Consider the following 17,252-nt stretch of genomic DNA (forward strand, 5'->3'; position numbering starts at 1 on the left):
CCTAACTTGTTTATTATTATTTCTAATAAGTTTCTTCTTTGCAGTTGGGTAGATCTTCTTGTGAGAATGCCAATGAAACACCCTCCAAACTCTAAAAATGCTTACTTTTTTTAAAAAAAAATATTGTTCATCCCTGCATTGAAGCAAAGTTCCACAGGGAAAAACTACTCATTGTTTAATGTTTATGGAGTCCCAGACATTGTGGCTAATCAACTGGCTATATTCTCGCCTACTATAATCAGCTTATCACAAAAGCCTGAAAGTGGTTTATAAGTATCTTTGGCTGTTGTGTGTTATATTTATTGCAAAAATAAAGATCTCTGCAGAAAATGCCAAAAGAAATCAATTGGGCACAGGGAGATGTTATAGAAAAGTTTTACTTCCAAGCAAGCCTGAATAGCTGCAGGAAGCTGCGTACGTGGAACTATCCAAGGTGCTGAAATTTCCCCTCCACTAAGTGTGCCTTGTTCTACAGCAGGAGTCAACAACCTTGGCCACTTTAAGACTTGTGCACTTCAACTCCCAGAGTTCCTGAGTTGAAGTCCACAAGTCTTAAAGTTGCCAAGGTTGGAGAGCCCTGTTCTACAGCATCTTGTGGGCACATGGTCAAAATGGGACTACCTTGTGCTATAAATTTTCCTTTGCTCCTTTGCAAAGATTCCTTATATGCAATGCCCCAGACTCCACTCCGTGTTGTGGCTGCCGCCCCAGGGAATCCTAAATACTGTTATTTTACAGTACAAAAAGAAACTGAAATGGGTCCCCTGTTGTGAATGTTAACACCGAGAAAGGGTGTGAATGTTACATCCTGGGGCAATGCTATCAAAACAATGCTTCTTTACATAGAGAGTGATGCAACAGCTGCTAAGCACATGGCTTTTGTGCAGATTCTGGCTAGAAAACTCCTGAAAATGATCAGTGATACTGATAATTTGGGGTACAGATTAAAGGCCCAATTTAGTATTAAACACTGGAACCCAAAATATCAAAAAATCACACCTCAAAACATTGGAAGCTATAAAACTAGGCAGAGGGTTAAAAAAAACCCCAGCTTTCCTGATGTCCCAGTGTCTCTGTTTGGCTAGCGTGCCACGATACATTTTAAAAACCGTATTAGTATTTGGAATTGATTTTTCTTAACATTATACTTACATAAGATAAACATAAAGTACTATCACCACCGTTCCTGGCATATCGACCAATAAATAACAGCTTCCTCTGACAGGACTCTGATGACTGGGCGAAGCCCAAACGCTTTCAGCCAAAATCACAGAGAGCTATAAATCACGCTTTATTTTATAGAATATTTCAAAATGGATTCCTGCCTTCTACCTTGAAAGTCATTTCATGTGTTATTTATAACTAGCGAAGATCAGAAACAGAAAGAAGGGGAAAAATTGCATGGAACCAGAAAATTTACAGTGGTTGGGCTTTGGTGTGTGTGTGTGTGTGTGTGTGTGTGTGTGTGTACACACACACACAAACTTTTTAGAGGGGAAAACAGAGTGGCTTAGTTTGACATACAGTCAGAAGCCACAAACACCTTTCAGGTGGAGACAAAGTGTAGGTTATAAGTTAAACAAGAGCTAACTAGCACAACGATATCCCAGTTAGGATGAAGAACAGAGAGGTATACTGTGATCCAGGGATGAAAATACAGAATCAAATCTGGCACCATTCCCAGTCCATATTTCAAAACACCACTGTCTGACTCTGAGATTTACATGAAACAAAACCATGCTGTGTTTCAATCATAATTTGTTTAAGCCATAACTGCTCGGCCTCAAACATTGGGCTTAAAGACCTTACGGAATCCATGCAGCTTGGCAAAATACTTGAAGTCCGAGGTCTCCATTTCTAATGAATCGTCTCAAGTTCTGGTTAAAATAGGGACTGGAGGAATTGGGTTTTTAAAAAAACGTTTCCCAAATTTATCTGCAGCAAAACATAGGCCATCAAATCTATCTTTCAAAAAAAAAAACAATTTTTAACAACCAATAACCCCACTGGAAACACAAAATCTAAACTGGCATTCTGATTCAAACTGGAGTAATAACTGCTTTGATAATGGCTAGGATGATCACATTTCTTATTGAAACAGATTCTTTTCCAAGTCCATCTTCACCAAGGCTGTCCCTTATAAGAGTTGGCCTTCCTTGTGTTCCCGGATGAGATTTCTCAATTCATTTGAGTATATTCTTCAGTTCCTACATCTCGCAGAAGACAACAAGATCAGAGTTCCAGACGAAGTTAATTTCTCCCTGGTCCTGCTCTTCTTCCAGGAACATGAGAAATTCAGCTTTTTATCCTCTCCATTAAGAATCTCTGTTGGTGATCATAACTGGGCTAGAAAGCTAAAGATATCAGTACTGATTAGTACTTGGACTGGAGACTATCAAGAACTGCTAGGGCTGTAGGCTAATTTTGCAAAATCAAAAAAAAAAAAAAACAACCCAGAAAGTAATTCTATATTTTTGGCAAGATAACTAAATGATTGTGTCAATGAAGTCAAAAAGAGTTGAGCTGAATTCAAAAACTTCCCCTCCATATGAAGGAGTTTGGGTCGGTCTGTAGTTTTCCTCACTCAGGGACACCAAATAAGCTTTATATATGAAATAAGAGTCTGAACCAAGTGATTCCTGATCTTGGGCTAACACAACCTTTAGAGCAGGGGTCTTCAAACTTGACAGCTTTAAGACTTTTGGACTTCCAACTCCCAGAATTCCTCCTCCAGTCATGTTAGCTCAGGAATTAAAGTCCAAAAGTTTGTTTTTTTAACTGAAACCTCAATAATCAGTTGCCAATTGGTTGGGTCGTGACAAACATCCATATACTGAAATGAGGAACAGCATCCTATGAACACATATTGAAACTAATTCTTATCTGAGTTGAATGCTGAACACACAGGATTTCTGGACCTGCTAATTTCCTTAACCTTCAGCCCTGCCATTTTTTTCAATCTAATTTAGAATAGATCTACCAAATCTTGCATGCTAGATGTCCTGGTGTTGTCCACATCTGGCAGTTGTAACTTACAGCCCAATTAAAATATATTTGGCATACTTTAGCTATTGCTTGAAACAGACTCAATACATTTTGAATATATTCAAAATCATAGTCATAGAGGCTGGGTTGCTATATTGGGCTAAACCACAGTACACATTCCTTATTGCACTGTAAAACATTACTCATCATGGTTTATGATTTAGAGCAGGGATGTTTAGATCTGGCCCATGAAAGATCTGGGGCTGTCCTGAAAACAGCAAAGGACCGGCCTGCGGTGCCTCTGCCAGCCAAAATGGAATGCGGGAGGGCCACCGAGCTCCATTTTCACTTGGCAGAGGGTAGCAAAAAGCCACCACAGCCAAAAATGGAGCTTAGAAGCCCTTTTTTTGCTGGCAGAGCTCTCAAGCCACCACAGGTGCCCCAACACGAGTGGTGTCAAGCTGGCCATGCCCACCCTGGCCATACCAACCGTGGCCCACGAAGTCAAACACAACCCTGATGAGCCCCTCAATGAAATCAAGTTTAACACCCCTGATTTAGAGTGACAAACCAACCCATCCAATTGAGACTAAAGAACCCACAGTTAAAGAAAACAGTGAAGGAATCACGGTATCTCATGGTACTTTCAGAATGGCAATAAGGTTCATGCATGACCGATCCTACAAATTTGCCCTTTTTAATACTCATGAAGGGGAAATAAATATGTAAATGAGCACAAGCACTTCAGAACTAAACAGGTAGCTAAAGAGAAGGGGGGGGGGGAAGAGAAGAATAAATTCCTAGGAATAAATAAATATAGTCCTTGACAAAGGAGAGTGTGAACAAGACGTTCCATTTTAATTTGTGGTTTCCTAAAGTTTGAATGAAACACAATTATCTGCATTCACAAAGCATGTAAAACCAACATGTTTTAGTTGATTTTAGTGAAGCATGCTGCATGACCTCAGGCAGGCGTGGTTTATTCAACATTTGGTTAAACAAACCATAGCTTAATGTGTTAGACAGTCTTGTCAGGCACTCTTCTCAGAGCTTTTCTATAGCCAGGCTAGCTACTGATAATAGCATTATTCATCCGGATTATACGTCTGGCTTCTATTAATGTCTGCAAAAAACTACATGCTGAACAGTCTACAGAGTATAGATCCAATTTTTTTTTAAAAAAAATGTATGGACAAATAAATAATTGGAAATGCAAATAATTTTACTTTTAAAATAGTTTTATTTCACTTTACTGTATGCATTTTATGGATTTATTATAACCTGGCTTGAAATCCTTAAAGCGTTCAGCATCCATATTAGCTACATTAAAAAATAAATAAAAAGAACTTGTATCTGCAGTGCTTTCGAACCCAACATGAAAAGCAATTACAGCAAATGAGTTAAATGCAGTTAAACAGAAAGAAAAGGCCTGTTTTCCAGCAATGGAGAAGAAAACTAGGACTCTAAATTGTATGAGGCTTTGTTTTATCCATCCAATGCATCCACCCAATTCTTCACTCCCTAGGCAATACCCAGAAGGTTCTGTTAGTCTCAGGAGCAAACACAAATCCAATCACTTGTTCCAACATTATACTGGCTAACAGAACCAGTTTGGTGTAGTAAAGGTACCAAGCTAGAAACCAGAAGACCTTGAGTTCTAGTCCTGCCTTAGGCATGAAGCCAGTTGGGTGACTTTGAGCCAATCTTTCTCCCTCATCTCTAGAAGTGGCAAAAAAAAAAAAAAAACACTTCCCAAAAAGTTGTCAAGAAAACTGCAAGGACTAGTCCAGGCAGTCACCAGAGGTCAAGATGGACTTGAAGGCAAGGACAGCCAGTTTGGTACAGCAGTTAAAGCACCAGGATAGAAACGAAGAGACCGTTAAAGTTCTAGAGTTGCCACAGACATGAAGGCAACTGAGAAACTTTGGATGAGTCCTTCCATCTCAGCTCCAGGATAGCAATGGAAATGAAGGCCATGGCAAACTACTTCCCTTGGAGGGCCTGTTTGGTGGTAGTGGCAAATTAACAAAGTAATAACCCAGACACCATGAATTCTAATCCTGCTTTAGACACAAAGCCAGTTTGAGTGGGGGGTGGGGGCTTTGGACCACTCCTCTCTCTCTCTCTCTTACACACACACACACACACACACACACTCCCAGCACAGCAACAGCAATGGAAAAAAGCGACCCATTTCCACTGGAAAGCCAACTTGATACTGTTTATGAGTTCTTAAGACACCAGCTGGGTGACCTTGGGCCAGTCCCACTCTCAGTTCTAGGAAGGAGGCAATGGCAATGAAAATCTTGCCAAGCAACCTGCAGGGACTTACCCACAAGCCCTTGCCAGGAGTAGACATTGTGGCAGACAGATATTACCTAAGCTGATCCTATGCTTATACAGTTAGAACTATCATTAGGAAGACAATCACTAAGGGATTCCCAAATGTGCCCACCCACTCTCAGAAACAGAAATCAATGTGGTTCATTGACGGTATTAAGTGTTGGACTAGAACTGATGTCACTCTTTTTCAGCCCAGACTCCCACCCCTTTGCTCTGAGAGTTAAAGTAGAGGACAAAGGTGCAATGTAGACCAGTAAAAGCGCCTACAGCAAGATCATATCAAGGAGAGAAGCAACCTGGAACTAAGGATTAATTTCCTGACAGCTAGAACAAATAATCAGTGGAGCGGCTTGACTCCAGAAGTTGTGGGCGCTACATCGCTGGAGGTTTTTAAGAAGAGACTGGACAGCCATTAGTCTGAAATGGTATAGGGTCTCCTGCCTGAGCCGGGGGTTGGACTAGAAGACCTCCAAGTTCCCTTCCAACTCTGTTATTTTATGTGGAAAGATGATGATGATGATGATGATAATGATGATGATGAAAGTTAGGTGATAGATAGATTATAAATAGCCAGGCTGACAGACATGGTATATAGATATATGATAGATAAGATTTAGATATATACTTATTAACACACACACGTTATATAGGGCTCAAGACAATCCCTCTTCATTCAATGTGACCCAGGAAAGCCAAAAAAAAATGAATGTCAGAGCTAAACACGCCTGACCTAGAGAAAAAGCAGGACATAAATCTACAAAATAATAATGGTGATGATGGTGATGATGATGATGATGATACCAAAAAGCCACCAGCACCTGCCCCCTTTTCTCACAACGGTACAGCGACCACCCATTAGCCTGGCATCGTCTCCCCTTCCAAACCTGAACTTGGTTGGGGATGATGGTAATTGTAGTCCACCGCCTAGCGGGTTACACCAGATGCAAGAAAGGATCATGTTTATTTCCAAAGCTGCTTCCTCCCCACCCCACCCCGCCGGCTTCCAAAGTCCTGGCTAATCTCGCCCCTCGCTCGCTCCAGCTTCGGACGCCCCCCGCCCAGCCATGCGCACGTTATATTCACGCGAGTTCCCTCACCCGTTCCTATGACCACCACATCAAACTTGGAAGGGAGATGGTCCGCCATCTTGGGGGGGGGTGGAAATCTGCCCGCGGTCACGTGACTCCTCTGCGTCCGCCGAGAGCTGCCGGAAGTGGCTCGAGGCGGCCGGAAGGTCCTTCGCGGGGCGTTGTGGGGAGTGTAGTTCTTTTTTTCTCAAACGGAGTTTTTGTGTTGCGATCCGCTTTGTTTACGCGCAAGACCTTTGTGTCCGTTTAGTTTGTGCTCCTTTTTAAACCTAATCCCCTTCCTCCTCCTAATCAATCTCAATGTGGGATTAAAGTTGCAAGATTTGCAAACTTAATTCAGCAATTCCTCCCTACTGCCGTTTCCCCAGCGGCTGCATAAGTGGTAGACTGCTTTGTAGTATGGATGTTCTACTTCTATATGTATTTAAAAAGTTGAGTAATATATATAGAAGTAGATCCTCCATACTACAAAGCAGTCGACCCCTTGTGCAGCCGCTGGGGAAACAGCAGTAGGGAGGAATTGCTGAATCAAGTTCAGAATTAGGTTCTATTTCTATATATATTTTAAAAGTTGTGTAATATATACAGAAGTAGAACCTTCATACTATAAAGCAGTCTACCTCTTATGCAGCTGCTGGGGAAACAGCAGTAGGGAGGAATTGCTAACTGCTATTGAATAATTGCTAACTACAGTTTGGGATGCTAACATGAAATGTATGTTCTACTATGAATTTGTTTCCACCCTGCCTTTATTGTTTTTACAAATAATACTTTTCTCTAGTAATATTTTTCTCTAGTAATATTGTACTACTAACTAGAGCATACAAAACATTTGCTAGACCAATTCTCGAATACATCTCATCTGTCTGGAACCCGCATTGCACATCGGACATTAACGCAATCGAGAGAGTCCAGAGATATTTCACGAGAAGAGTTCTCCACTCCTCTACTCGCAACAGAATACTTTATGCCACCAGACTTGAAATTTGAGGCTTAGACAACTTAGAACTTCGATCTGTCCTAAGTGTAGTACATAAAATTATCTATTGCAATGTCCTATCCATCAATGACTACTTCAGCTTCAGCCACAACAATACACAAGCACACAATAGATACAAACTCTGGGTGAACCGCACCAAACTCGATTGCAGGAAATACAACTTCAGTAACAGAGTGGTCAATGCCTGGAATACTCTACCTGACTCTGTGGTTTCTTCCCCAAACCCCAAACACTTTAACCTCAGACTGCTACTGTTGACCTCACCCCATTCCTAAGAGGTCTGTAAGGGGACATGCGTAAGCGCACCAGCATGCCTACCGTCCCTGTCCTAATGTTCCCTTTCATTCGTATCCATTTCATGTACTAATAATCATGTTTATCCTTATATCTGTTATCTACATGCTGTGCAAACAAATAAATAAAATAAATAAATAGTCCAGTTTCAACAACATAACAAGACTTGGGTAAGACTCTAAATCTGATTATGACACAACAATTCCGAGGAGAGTAAGATACATAGAGGTGTGTTCATCAATCTGTACCTGTAACTTAGTCCATCATGCAAACAGCTCTTCAGAGTCCAACCTGAAGCTCATACGTTATACATAGCTATAAAATGCTCGGTTCTGTCTTAATGTGTCCTTTATAAGCTATAATGTAAACTTATATTTGAAGCAAGCAAGCCAATTCATTCATTCAGCCAGAAATCATGGTTAAAGCAAGGCAAAGCTTAATGTGATATGTAAAGCCAAACAACCTCTTATTTTCTAGGCATTCTTTTTCTTCTTTGTTACTCCTCGTCCTCTAGGATGTGATCTGACATTTGGAAGGAATCCCAGGCATAAAATCATTCATTCTCACCTTTTAGCAAGTAGCTATTACAGACAGGAAGGTTTGGGGCTGAAGAGTTTGGGCTTTCCAGGAATTGCAGACTTGGGTTCCCAAATAAATATGAAGACATACAGTAGCCTTAACATCTGATAACACTAAGGGAAAAAATCAGGGGTGGGATTCAACCGGTGTTACTACTGGTTAGGTGACTATGTTTTGCACTTAGGATTGCATTAAGATTGCACTAGGTTTTTTGGCTGCTGCTGCACACTGCTGGCTCATATTTAATTGGTTGTCCACTAAGACTCCAAGATCCCTCTCACAGTTACTGCGATTGAGCCTGGTTTCACCCAGTCTATACGTGTACTTTTGGTTTTTCTTGCCTGAGCGTAGGACTTTACTTTTCTCTACTTCGAATTTCATTTTGTTAGATACAGCCCAGTGTTCTAGTCTAAGAAGATCCATCTGGATCTTGAGCCTATCTTCTTGGATGTTCTATGACATCACCACAAAAACGATGCGTTTGCAAGTGGATATTATTATATTATGTTTGATGTTCCTTGCCAATCACCCAGATGCCCAATGAAGTCAGTGTGCAAAATGATGCATGCTATGGATACATAAACAACATTTACTTTGATCGGTGACCAAAATCAAGCCACATTATGGATTAATGCAATGTATAAACAAGCATGTGCTGTCAATTCAGAATTAGGTTTGTTTGCTGTGACTCGTGGCTGTTGAAAGCTTTGACCTTGGCATCAGCTGCAAACCACTATGATGAACAACATCTCCTGGCAGTTTTATTATTGTCGTGGACCAGAATTCTCTGAGTGAACCGCATAATTAAAATCATTAAACACTTTTCATTTCAAATAAAGACACCATACAATCATAGCTAGGGGATCGAGGCAACTGGAGCACGTTTAATTTTACAGATAATATAACAAAATTAAGTCACATTGTCAACGTTTCAATCTCTGAATGTAAAACTCTATTGAGTACCTCATGTCGGCACTGATTAGGGCAAAACCAGATTTAACTAATTTCTGCACAAACCCATATAATTAAAGTATAGATTCTCCCTGCCCCTATTAGAGCACACCACATTGTTCAATTGAGTCTCATTATATTGTTATGAGAAAAAGTCTTTGACTTTGGCAAACACCTGCTGAAGTGGTCTTGGTTCTCACGGCTCTCTTCTTAATGTCTGGAGCCTCTATTCCATGTCCCCCTTCCCTCCCGCCTGCTTTGTTGGCAAGCCGAGAAGAGATAATGGTTGCAACAGCAAAAGAAGATAGGCTCAAGATCCAGATGGATCTTGACAGACTTGAACACAGGGCCCTACCTAACAAAATGAAATTCAATGTAGAGAAATGTAAAGTCTTACACTTAGGCAAGAAAAACCAAAAGTATATATATAAAGACTTGGTGAAACCAGGCTTAATAGCAGTAACTGTGAGAGAGATCTTGGAGTCTTAGTGGACAACCAGTTAAATATGAGCCAGCAGTATGTGGTGGCAGCCAAAAAAGCCAATGCAATCCTAAATTGCATTAACAAAGGGATACAATCAAAATCAAGTGTGGTACCAATACCACTCTACAAATCCTTAGTAAGACCACACCTGGAATATTGCATCCAGTTTTGGTCACCAGACTATAAAAAAAACTGTTGAGACTCTGGAAAGAGTGCAGAGAAGAGCAACCAAGAGAAGAGATTAAAACATATGATGAATGGTTGAAGGAACTGGGCATGGCTGGTCTAGTGAAGAGAAGGACCAGGGGAGACATGATAGCAGTTTACCAATATTTGAGGGTCGGCCACAAAGAAGAGGAAGGGGTCAAGCTATTGTCCAAGGCACCCAAAAGCCAGACAAGGAATAATGGATGGAAATCGAACAAGGAGTGATTTAACCTGGAAATAAAGAGAAATTTTCTGACGGTGAGAACAATCAACCCATAGAAAAGAAGTTGCCTTCAGAAGCTTTGGAAGCTTCATCACTGGAGGCTTTCAAGAGAAACTGGACTGCAAGAGAAACTGGACCATCAGAAATCTGCAAGAAAACCACCAAGCTCAGAAAGCACCAAGGACCCCTCATTTCAAGTCTGAGCTAAAAATATTCTCTAAATTCTAAAATATTCTCTAATATTCTAAAAATATTAGATTAGAAGACTTCCAACTTTTCCGATTCTGTGATTCTTTGAGTATTTTTCCAGATAGAACAACCAGCTTTCCTTAGTTGTCAGTTGCGAAGTCGTGTCCGACCCATCAAGAGCCCATGGACAACGTTCCTCCAGGCCTTCCTGTCCTTTACCATCCTCCAGAGTCCGTTTAAGCTCATGCCTACAGCTTCAGTGGCTCCATCCATCCATCTCATTCTCCAGTTTTCCTTAGCTCCTGTTAAATTCATCCATAAAAACTACAGTCAAGGCAATATCATTTCATCCTGATAGTCATTCCTCACTGAGCTTGGGGAAGAAAAGCTGTTTTCAGGAGCAGCAGAATTGACCAAATGGACATCCAAGTTTCTTTCTTTTTTTTTCCTGCAGGATTTGTTAATATTTTCCTGCTTTGCCACAGAATATTTTCCTGCAGCAGCCTGATCATTGGATTAAAATCTCACGGAGGAGAGGAACGGAGGGGAAAACACAGGTATGAATAATTTTTATAGCTGTTTGCATGGCCCATTAGAAAAATGTCTTCCCCCCCAGCCCCCAGCCCTTTCCTGCTTAGCTTTTAATTGCAGTGTCATAGTAACAGAAAAGGAGCACACTCAATTCTTCATGGACGAATAAGCACATTCAATAAAAAAGATTTAACAGAGTCAGTCAAACACCGGTTTAAACATTTTCTGCATAGCAGACCACAAAATGACATTTGTTTTACCAATAGATCCTCTACATTGGAAACAAACAGAAAAGCCCAGCATTGTACCGGCATATTCGACAGCATGAGTGAAAAATGTTCTTATATTTCTCAGAACAAGCCCTTTTGTCAATTACAATAGCCTACACCTATTCAAGAAGGAGCAAGATTACACTGGGGAAAAAAAAAACAGCCCTTTGCAGTCATTCAATTACCATACAGTTGCTTTCTTCCCTATCTTTATCTTTTATCTTTTGGATGAATTTGTAATCTAGGGGTAGTCTTTGAACAAACAAGTGCAATGAATGAATAGGTGTGGAATAATGAACAATGTATAACAATAAAACATGCAAAATTGGATTTAGCATTTTGGTTCTTTTTAATTCTTTCCTCGCACCCCTCAAATGCTTCTCTCTTCCTAAGTGATTTTTGTGTTATTGTATGCCAATTGCTTTACATAAAATACAGTTTCACGGAGGGATTTGGGAATTCAGGAAGCATGTTTTTGTTGCATGTTTAAGTTAGAGACCCTACATACCCACTTCACCACCTGTTTCTGTAGCTCCGCTCTGGGAGGAGATTTCGAAGTATTGCTAGCAGGACTACCAGATTCTGTAACAGTTTTGTTCCCTATGCCATCCATCTGGTAAACTCACAAGATGCATCTTTCTCGCCATGTACATGTATACATCCGGACTAGACTGTGTTGTTCCTCTGTGTCATATAATATATGTGGGTAAATGCATAATTTTGTATTTATTTATTTATTTATTTTGCCATGTTTGTGTAGTGTATGTTGGAGATGGTGATCCTTTGAGAGCTCTATGCAGTGAAATTTCACTTTAATGTATGCCAGTTAGCGTACATTCAAAGTGACAATAAAGTTACTCTAAAACTAAGTTATTCTAATTTGATCCATTGATAAATGTCTGTTCAGTATTGTTGTTATCAAAATGGTAACCCTCAGCCTTACTTCCATGTCTCTGGTAAGTATTTTTGTTTCCATCTCATTAACAGAGTTATGCAGTAATTCCACAACTACAGTCACTAAACAAATCATGGCACGTCAAACACTACTCGTATAGCTGTGTGAATTCAGGACTAGATTCATAAACAAACAAGCCGGAATTAAATAAATGACATTATGGCTTAGCGTGGAGTGGGGAACTAGCTTTGTGTGTGATCTGAAAGGACCCCAGGAAATTGTGAGGGCGGTTAATGGTGTCCTTTTCCCGCTTCTTAATAAACTGATAGCAAAAACTGGACAGTACTGCGTCCTCCCAGTCACCTTATTCACACATTACTATTCCATACCACCTTTTCAGCACCACGTCGGCGTGTGTGTTTTTTAATGACATTCGTTTCAGAAACGGTAAGGAAGGAAGCCATGGATAGCAAATGGAATTGCCTGAGAAATGCAGACGTTCCTTCAACGGGGATGAAAAAGCCGAGCTGTAAATCATGACTTGTGAACAGGGGGGATAATTCACCAACCTTGATTTATAAGTGCAAGTGTTATTGCTCTATTAATAAGTATCACTCCGCTATGTTATTGCATCTGCACCAACAGATTGAAATATTTAGAAGGGTCCAAATTGGCTGGACCGTACTGACAGGAATTGGAAAATTCTCCCAAGTTGGGTGGCTTTTTTGCTTTTTTTACTTTGAAAACCCAGAGAATTTTGCTTTGCAGTTTCTTGCAAAAGAGAAGAGAATGTTGGCAAAATATTTACATTTTGAAGCATAGCATTTTAACTTACGATGCGGGTGAGGAGGCCGAGGGGCATTTTTGAAAGTTTCTTTCTTTCCCAATCTGTTACGCATACAGTATATGGTTATTGCACAACATATAAAAACAGCACTGCCATCCCAACTGTTTTTTTTTAACCATTTTCTCTCGATACTCCTGAAAGTGAACAAAAGAATTCACATCGGTTTCCTTTGGATAAATTCATAAGGAAAGGAAACGATTATTCTGAACCAGGAGTGGGCTGTTCCGGTTCGATGTTAATTTTACATCTGGTAGTTGCAACAACTAGCTGGCCCCTCCTGCCCCTCCCAGGAATCTCCACAAGGCCTGTTTTGGATCCCAGGTAAGTGCAGAGCCTGCATGGAGGCTCGGGGGGGCAAAAATACAGGCCTCCTGGAGGCTGCGGAAGGCCAGAAAGGGCCTGTTTCTGGCCTCCAGAGAGCCTCTGGAGCCCAGGGAGGGGGAAACGGGACCTCCTGGAGGCTCAAGGAAAGCCTCTGGAGCCCCAGGAGGGTGAAAAATGGGCCACCTGGAATTTCAAAAAGACCGGAAATGGGCCTGTTTCCAGCATCCAGAGAGGCTCCAGAGCCTGGGGAGACCATTTTTGCTCTCCCGGAGGCTTGAGAAAACCCTCCGGAGCCTGGGGAGGGTGAAAATGCCCCCCCTCACCATGGTGCAGGTGTCAGCTTTGGAAGCCATACTGAGATCAGATGCACCCAGGCTGCCACATTTTGAGCCTGGGAAAGTGGGAGGAGGGAATTCATTGGAGTATATCTAGTTAGACATAATAACGTTTTTTTTCTAATTCAAGGTCAGGTTGTGTTGCGCATAAGTGAGAGGAAGTCTCAAGTTGGGACGGATGGTGATTGGGCCATGTGATGCGATGATGGGCGCAGGGGATGGATTTGTAGTTTTTACTTATTGCAAGGAAATGCGGAACTTCCGGGTTTCCCCAGGTGTGCCAGTTACTATCCAAAATAAAAGGAACTTTTGAGAAGATGCCTGTCTTGGAGTTATTGGTTGGAGTGGAGGTTTGCTGGAACACTGATATTATCCTGAATCTGAATGCTGACAGCAGGAAGCCGACTAGGCAATCCCCACCATGGTCACGCCCACCCAGTAACTGAGCAGAGAACTGATTGCTAAATTTTTTGAAGCAGTGGTGGGATTCAAAATTTTTACTACCAGTTCTGTGAGAGTGGCTTGTTGGGCGTGGCTTGGTGGGCATGGCAGGGGAAGAATACTGCAAAATCCCCATTCCCTCCCCACCCCACTAACCTGCTTTCCAGCTCCGTTCTCCTGTGCAGGGCAACCAAAGAAGACCCAGCCAATCAGCTGGGACTCGGGAGGCAGAGAATAGATGAGGTTGGCAGGGCCAGTCAGAGGTGGGATTTGCCGGTTCTCCAAACTACTCAACATTTCTGCTACTGGACCTGCTGAATACTGTCTCTGTTTTGAAGCCCACCTCTGTTCTGAACCCTGTGTTGCAAACTCCATCGGAAAATACATACTACTAGAAAGGTTTGAAGGAGATCCATACAGGCAAGAAAAGTGATGTTTCTCTATTTTTAACTGCATAAAGGGAAACCGTAAGCATAAAGCTAGAAAGACATCAGCAGGGGTGAGTTTGTACAAGGAATCCTTTTTTGAACCACAGCTAATGGTTTTGTACAGCTAAGCCCAGCTGAAAATGCTGATTTGTCACACGGGCAGAATATGAATAGCATATCTGACATTCTTCTCTGCAAAATGTTGGTTGCGTTCACCCAGCTTGCTTAAATCATAATTTGCTTGCTTGCCCTCGATGGAGATTCTCATGTCTTTGAGGTGATGGTTGTCCTAAAGGTGCTTTTTCAAAAGGCAACTGGATTTTCTTGTTTTTTCCTTTTTTCTCTTGAAAACGTTTCACTTCTCATCCAAGAAACTTCTTCAGTTCTTCTTCAGAATTGAAGAAGCCTTTTTAAAGATAAATCAGCAAAATGTTGGAAATGCAACCAGATACTTGGATCATATCATCATATGTGGTGGACGTATCTAGAAGCCAAAAATTATTGGACAAAAATACATACACGGCTGGAAAAGATGATACAACAGCACATTGACTTAAAAACATATTTTTGTTGGGGATTTTACCTGAAATTTATAGTAACGAGAATGTTTATTTGATTATTCACGTATTAACTGCAGCTAGAATTGTATTTGCACAAAACTGGAAAAGTGAAGAGATTCCTACTCATGAGAATGTTGATCAGGAAAATATTAGGATGTGCAGAAATGAATAGGTTAACACTTGCAATTAAAGAGAAGGAACAAACTGAATATTATATGATATGGGAATTACTCTATCGATAGAGAATAAATATGAAAGTTAGAAACAAAAGAAGATTAGTGAAATATAGAAAATATGTTCCCCTTGGCTTCTAGGTGCTCACTAAGAAAGGATTTTTCAAAATGACCATCAGATCATTAGTATTTCTTATACAGCAATTAACACGCTCTGATGCTAAGGAGTTCTACTCCCCCTCTCCACCTGAAAAGAACTCTGTTCCAACTGCCAGTTGCCTCACATTCAGTTCAAATTGGCAGACGGTCCACTTCTTCACTCAGGAGTAGCCTGGGGCTGCTTACAGTACTAAACATTGGTACCTCACCAAAATGTCTATGCCTTCCATCTATAGAACTGTTTCTGGACTCAGGGCGGCGGGAGCGATATTCTCTTATGTGTTTCAATCACCCACCACCACTGAGCCAACGGATTGTGAACCGAATTTCTCCTGCATCGCCCGATCACAAAGTTTCGTCGTGAAGCACGGGTATCCAGCTAGGATGCATATATGTTTCCAAGCAATTGCATGTATTCCTTCATCCTTAATAATACCCATACTACAGGTTTCCTTCCTTCCTTCCTTCCTTCCTTCCTTCCTTCCTTCCTTCCTTCCTTCCTTCCTTCCTTCATGCCAACCTTTTTCTCTCTTCCTTCTAGTTCCTTCCTTCCTTCCCATTATCTTTCTTCCTTCCTTCCTTCCTTCCTTCCTTCCTTCCTTCCTTCCTTCCTTCCTTCCTTCCTTCCTTCCTTCCTTCTACCATTCATCCATCATTTCTTGCCAACCTTTCTCTCCCTTCCACTTCCTTCTTTCCTTTCTTCCTTCCCATTGTCTTTCTTTCTTTCTTTCTTTCTTTCTTTCTTTCTTTCTTTCTTTCTTTCTTTCTTTCTTTCTTTCTTTCTTTCTTTCTTTCTTTCTTTCTTTCCAAAACTGGTTTAAAGACGACAGCTGCATGTTGAAAAGTTTAGGAACTTAAGAATGCAGGTGAATGCCTCGAGCACGCTGACACGAGAGAAAGATTAAAATGACATTGGGATTCTTTCCTTTTTTCAAAGGCGTACAAAAAAATCATAATAATTATGATGATTATCTTTGACGACATTGTCAATTATAATCATCTGCAAATAATTCACTCCCTTTGCTTTGTCACAAACTTAAGATGCTGCTTTTTTTGGGGAAGAGGGCTGTGTTTGCGTTAAGCATTTGCCCTCTGCTCTTTGTGGGGAAAGGGGGCTGTTATTGCTGTGCTGTAAAGTTTAATCAATTCCCTCAGTCTACAAGCATGTCTATCAGTGGTGGGATTCATTTTTTTTTTTTTACTACTGGTTCTGTGGGCGTGGCTTGTTGGACGTGGCATTACTTGGTGAGCATGGCTTGGTGCGTGTGGCAGGGGAAGGTTACTGCAAAATCACCATTCCCACCCCACCCCACTAACCTGCTTTCCAGATCCGTTCTCTTGTGCAGGGCAACCAAAGAAGACCCAGCCGATCAGCTGGGACTCGATGGGAGGCAGAGAAGAGATGGGGGCGGGGCCAGTCAGAGGTGGTATGTGCCGGTTCTCCAAACTACTCAAAATTGTGCTCAATTGTGGTCGTACATGGAGGGCTACCTTTATGGCTGTTTGCTCAGCAGCAAACTCCTTTAAATTTGGCAAGTTGGGGGGTTGGACTAGATGACCTACAAGGTCCTTTCAAACTCTGATTATCTGTTATCTGTTTTTCTAGATAAACGTCAGAGGTGGTATTCAGCAGGTTCTGACCAGTTCTGGAGAACCGGTAGTGGAAATTTTGAGTAGTTCGGAGAACCGGCAAATCCCACCTCTGACTGGCCCCACCCACATCTATTCTCTGCTTCCCATTGATCCCAGCTGATCAGCTGGGTCTTCTTTTGTTGCCCTTCACAGGAGAACAGAGCTGGAAATCAGGTTAATGGGGTGGGGTGGGGTGGGAATTGGATTTTGTGGTAACCTTCCCTTGCCACACCCACCAAGCCATACCCAGAGAACCGGTAATAAAATTTTTTGAATCCCACCACTGATCCTTTCCCTGGAGTGAAGTGAGAATGG

General features: G+C 41.4%; 1 protein-coding gene across 3 annotated transcripts in view; it reads right to left on the reverse strand.

The window, feature by feature from the left end:
• Positions 1-17,252, reverse strand: part of CHM (CHM Rab escort protein) — an 86,009-nt gene that overhangs the window by 56,122 nt on the left and 12,635 nt on the right. For 2 of the 3 annotated variants that reach the window (XM_026703017.2, XM_087940986.1), the window contains exon 1: positions 6,426-6,480. The exons of the other annotated variant lie outside the window; for it this stretch is intronic. In XM_026703017.2, coding sequence (XP_026558802.1) covers positions 6,426-6,474 — 49 coding nt within the window. In that variant the 5' untranslated portion in view covers positions 6,475-6,480. Of the gene's footprint in view, positions 1-6,425; positions 6,481-17,252 lie in introns of those variants that run through there. 3 annotated transcript variants of the gene reach the window in all.

This window comes from Pseudonaja textilis, chromosome 12, assembly GCF_049901715.1.
Source record: "Pseudonaja textilis isolate UNSWEBS1 chromosome 12, rPseTex1.2, whole genome shotgun sequence".
NCBI lineage: Eukaryota > Metazoa > Chordata > Lepidosauria > Squamata > Elapidae > Pseudonaja > Pseudonaja textilis.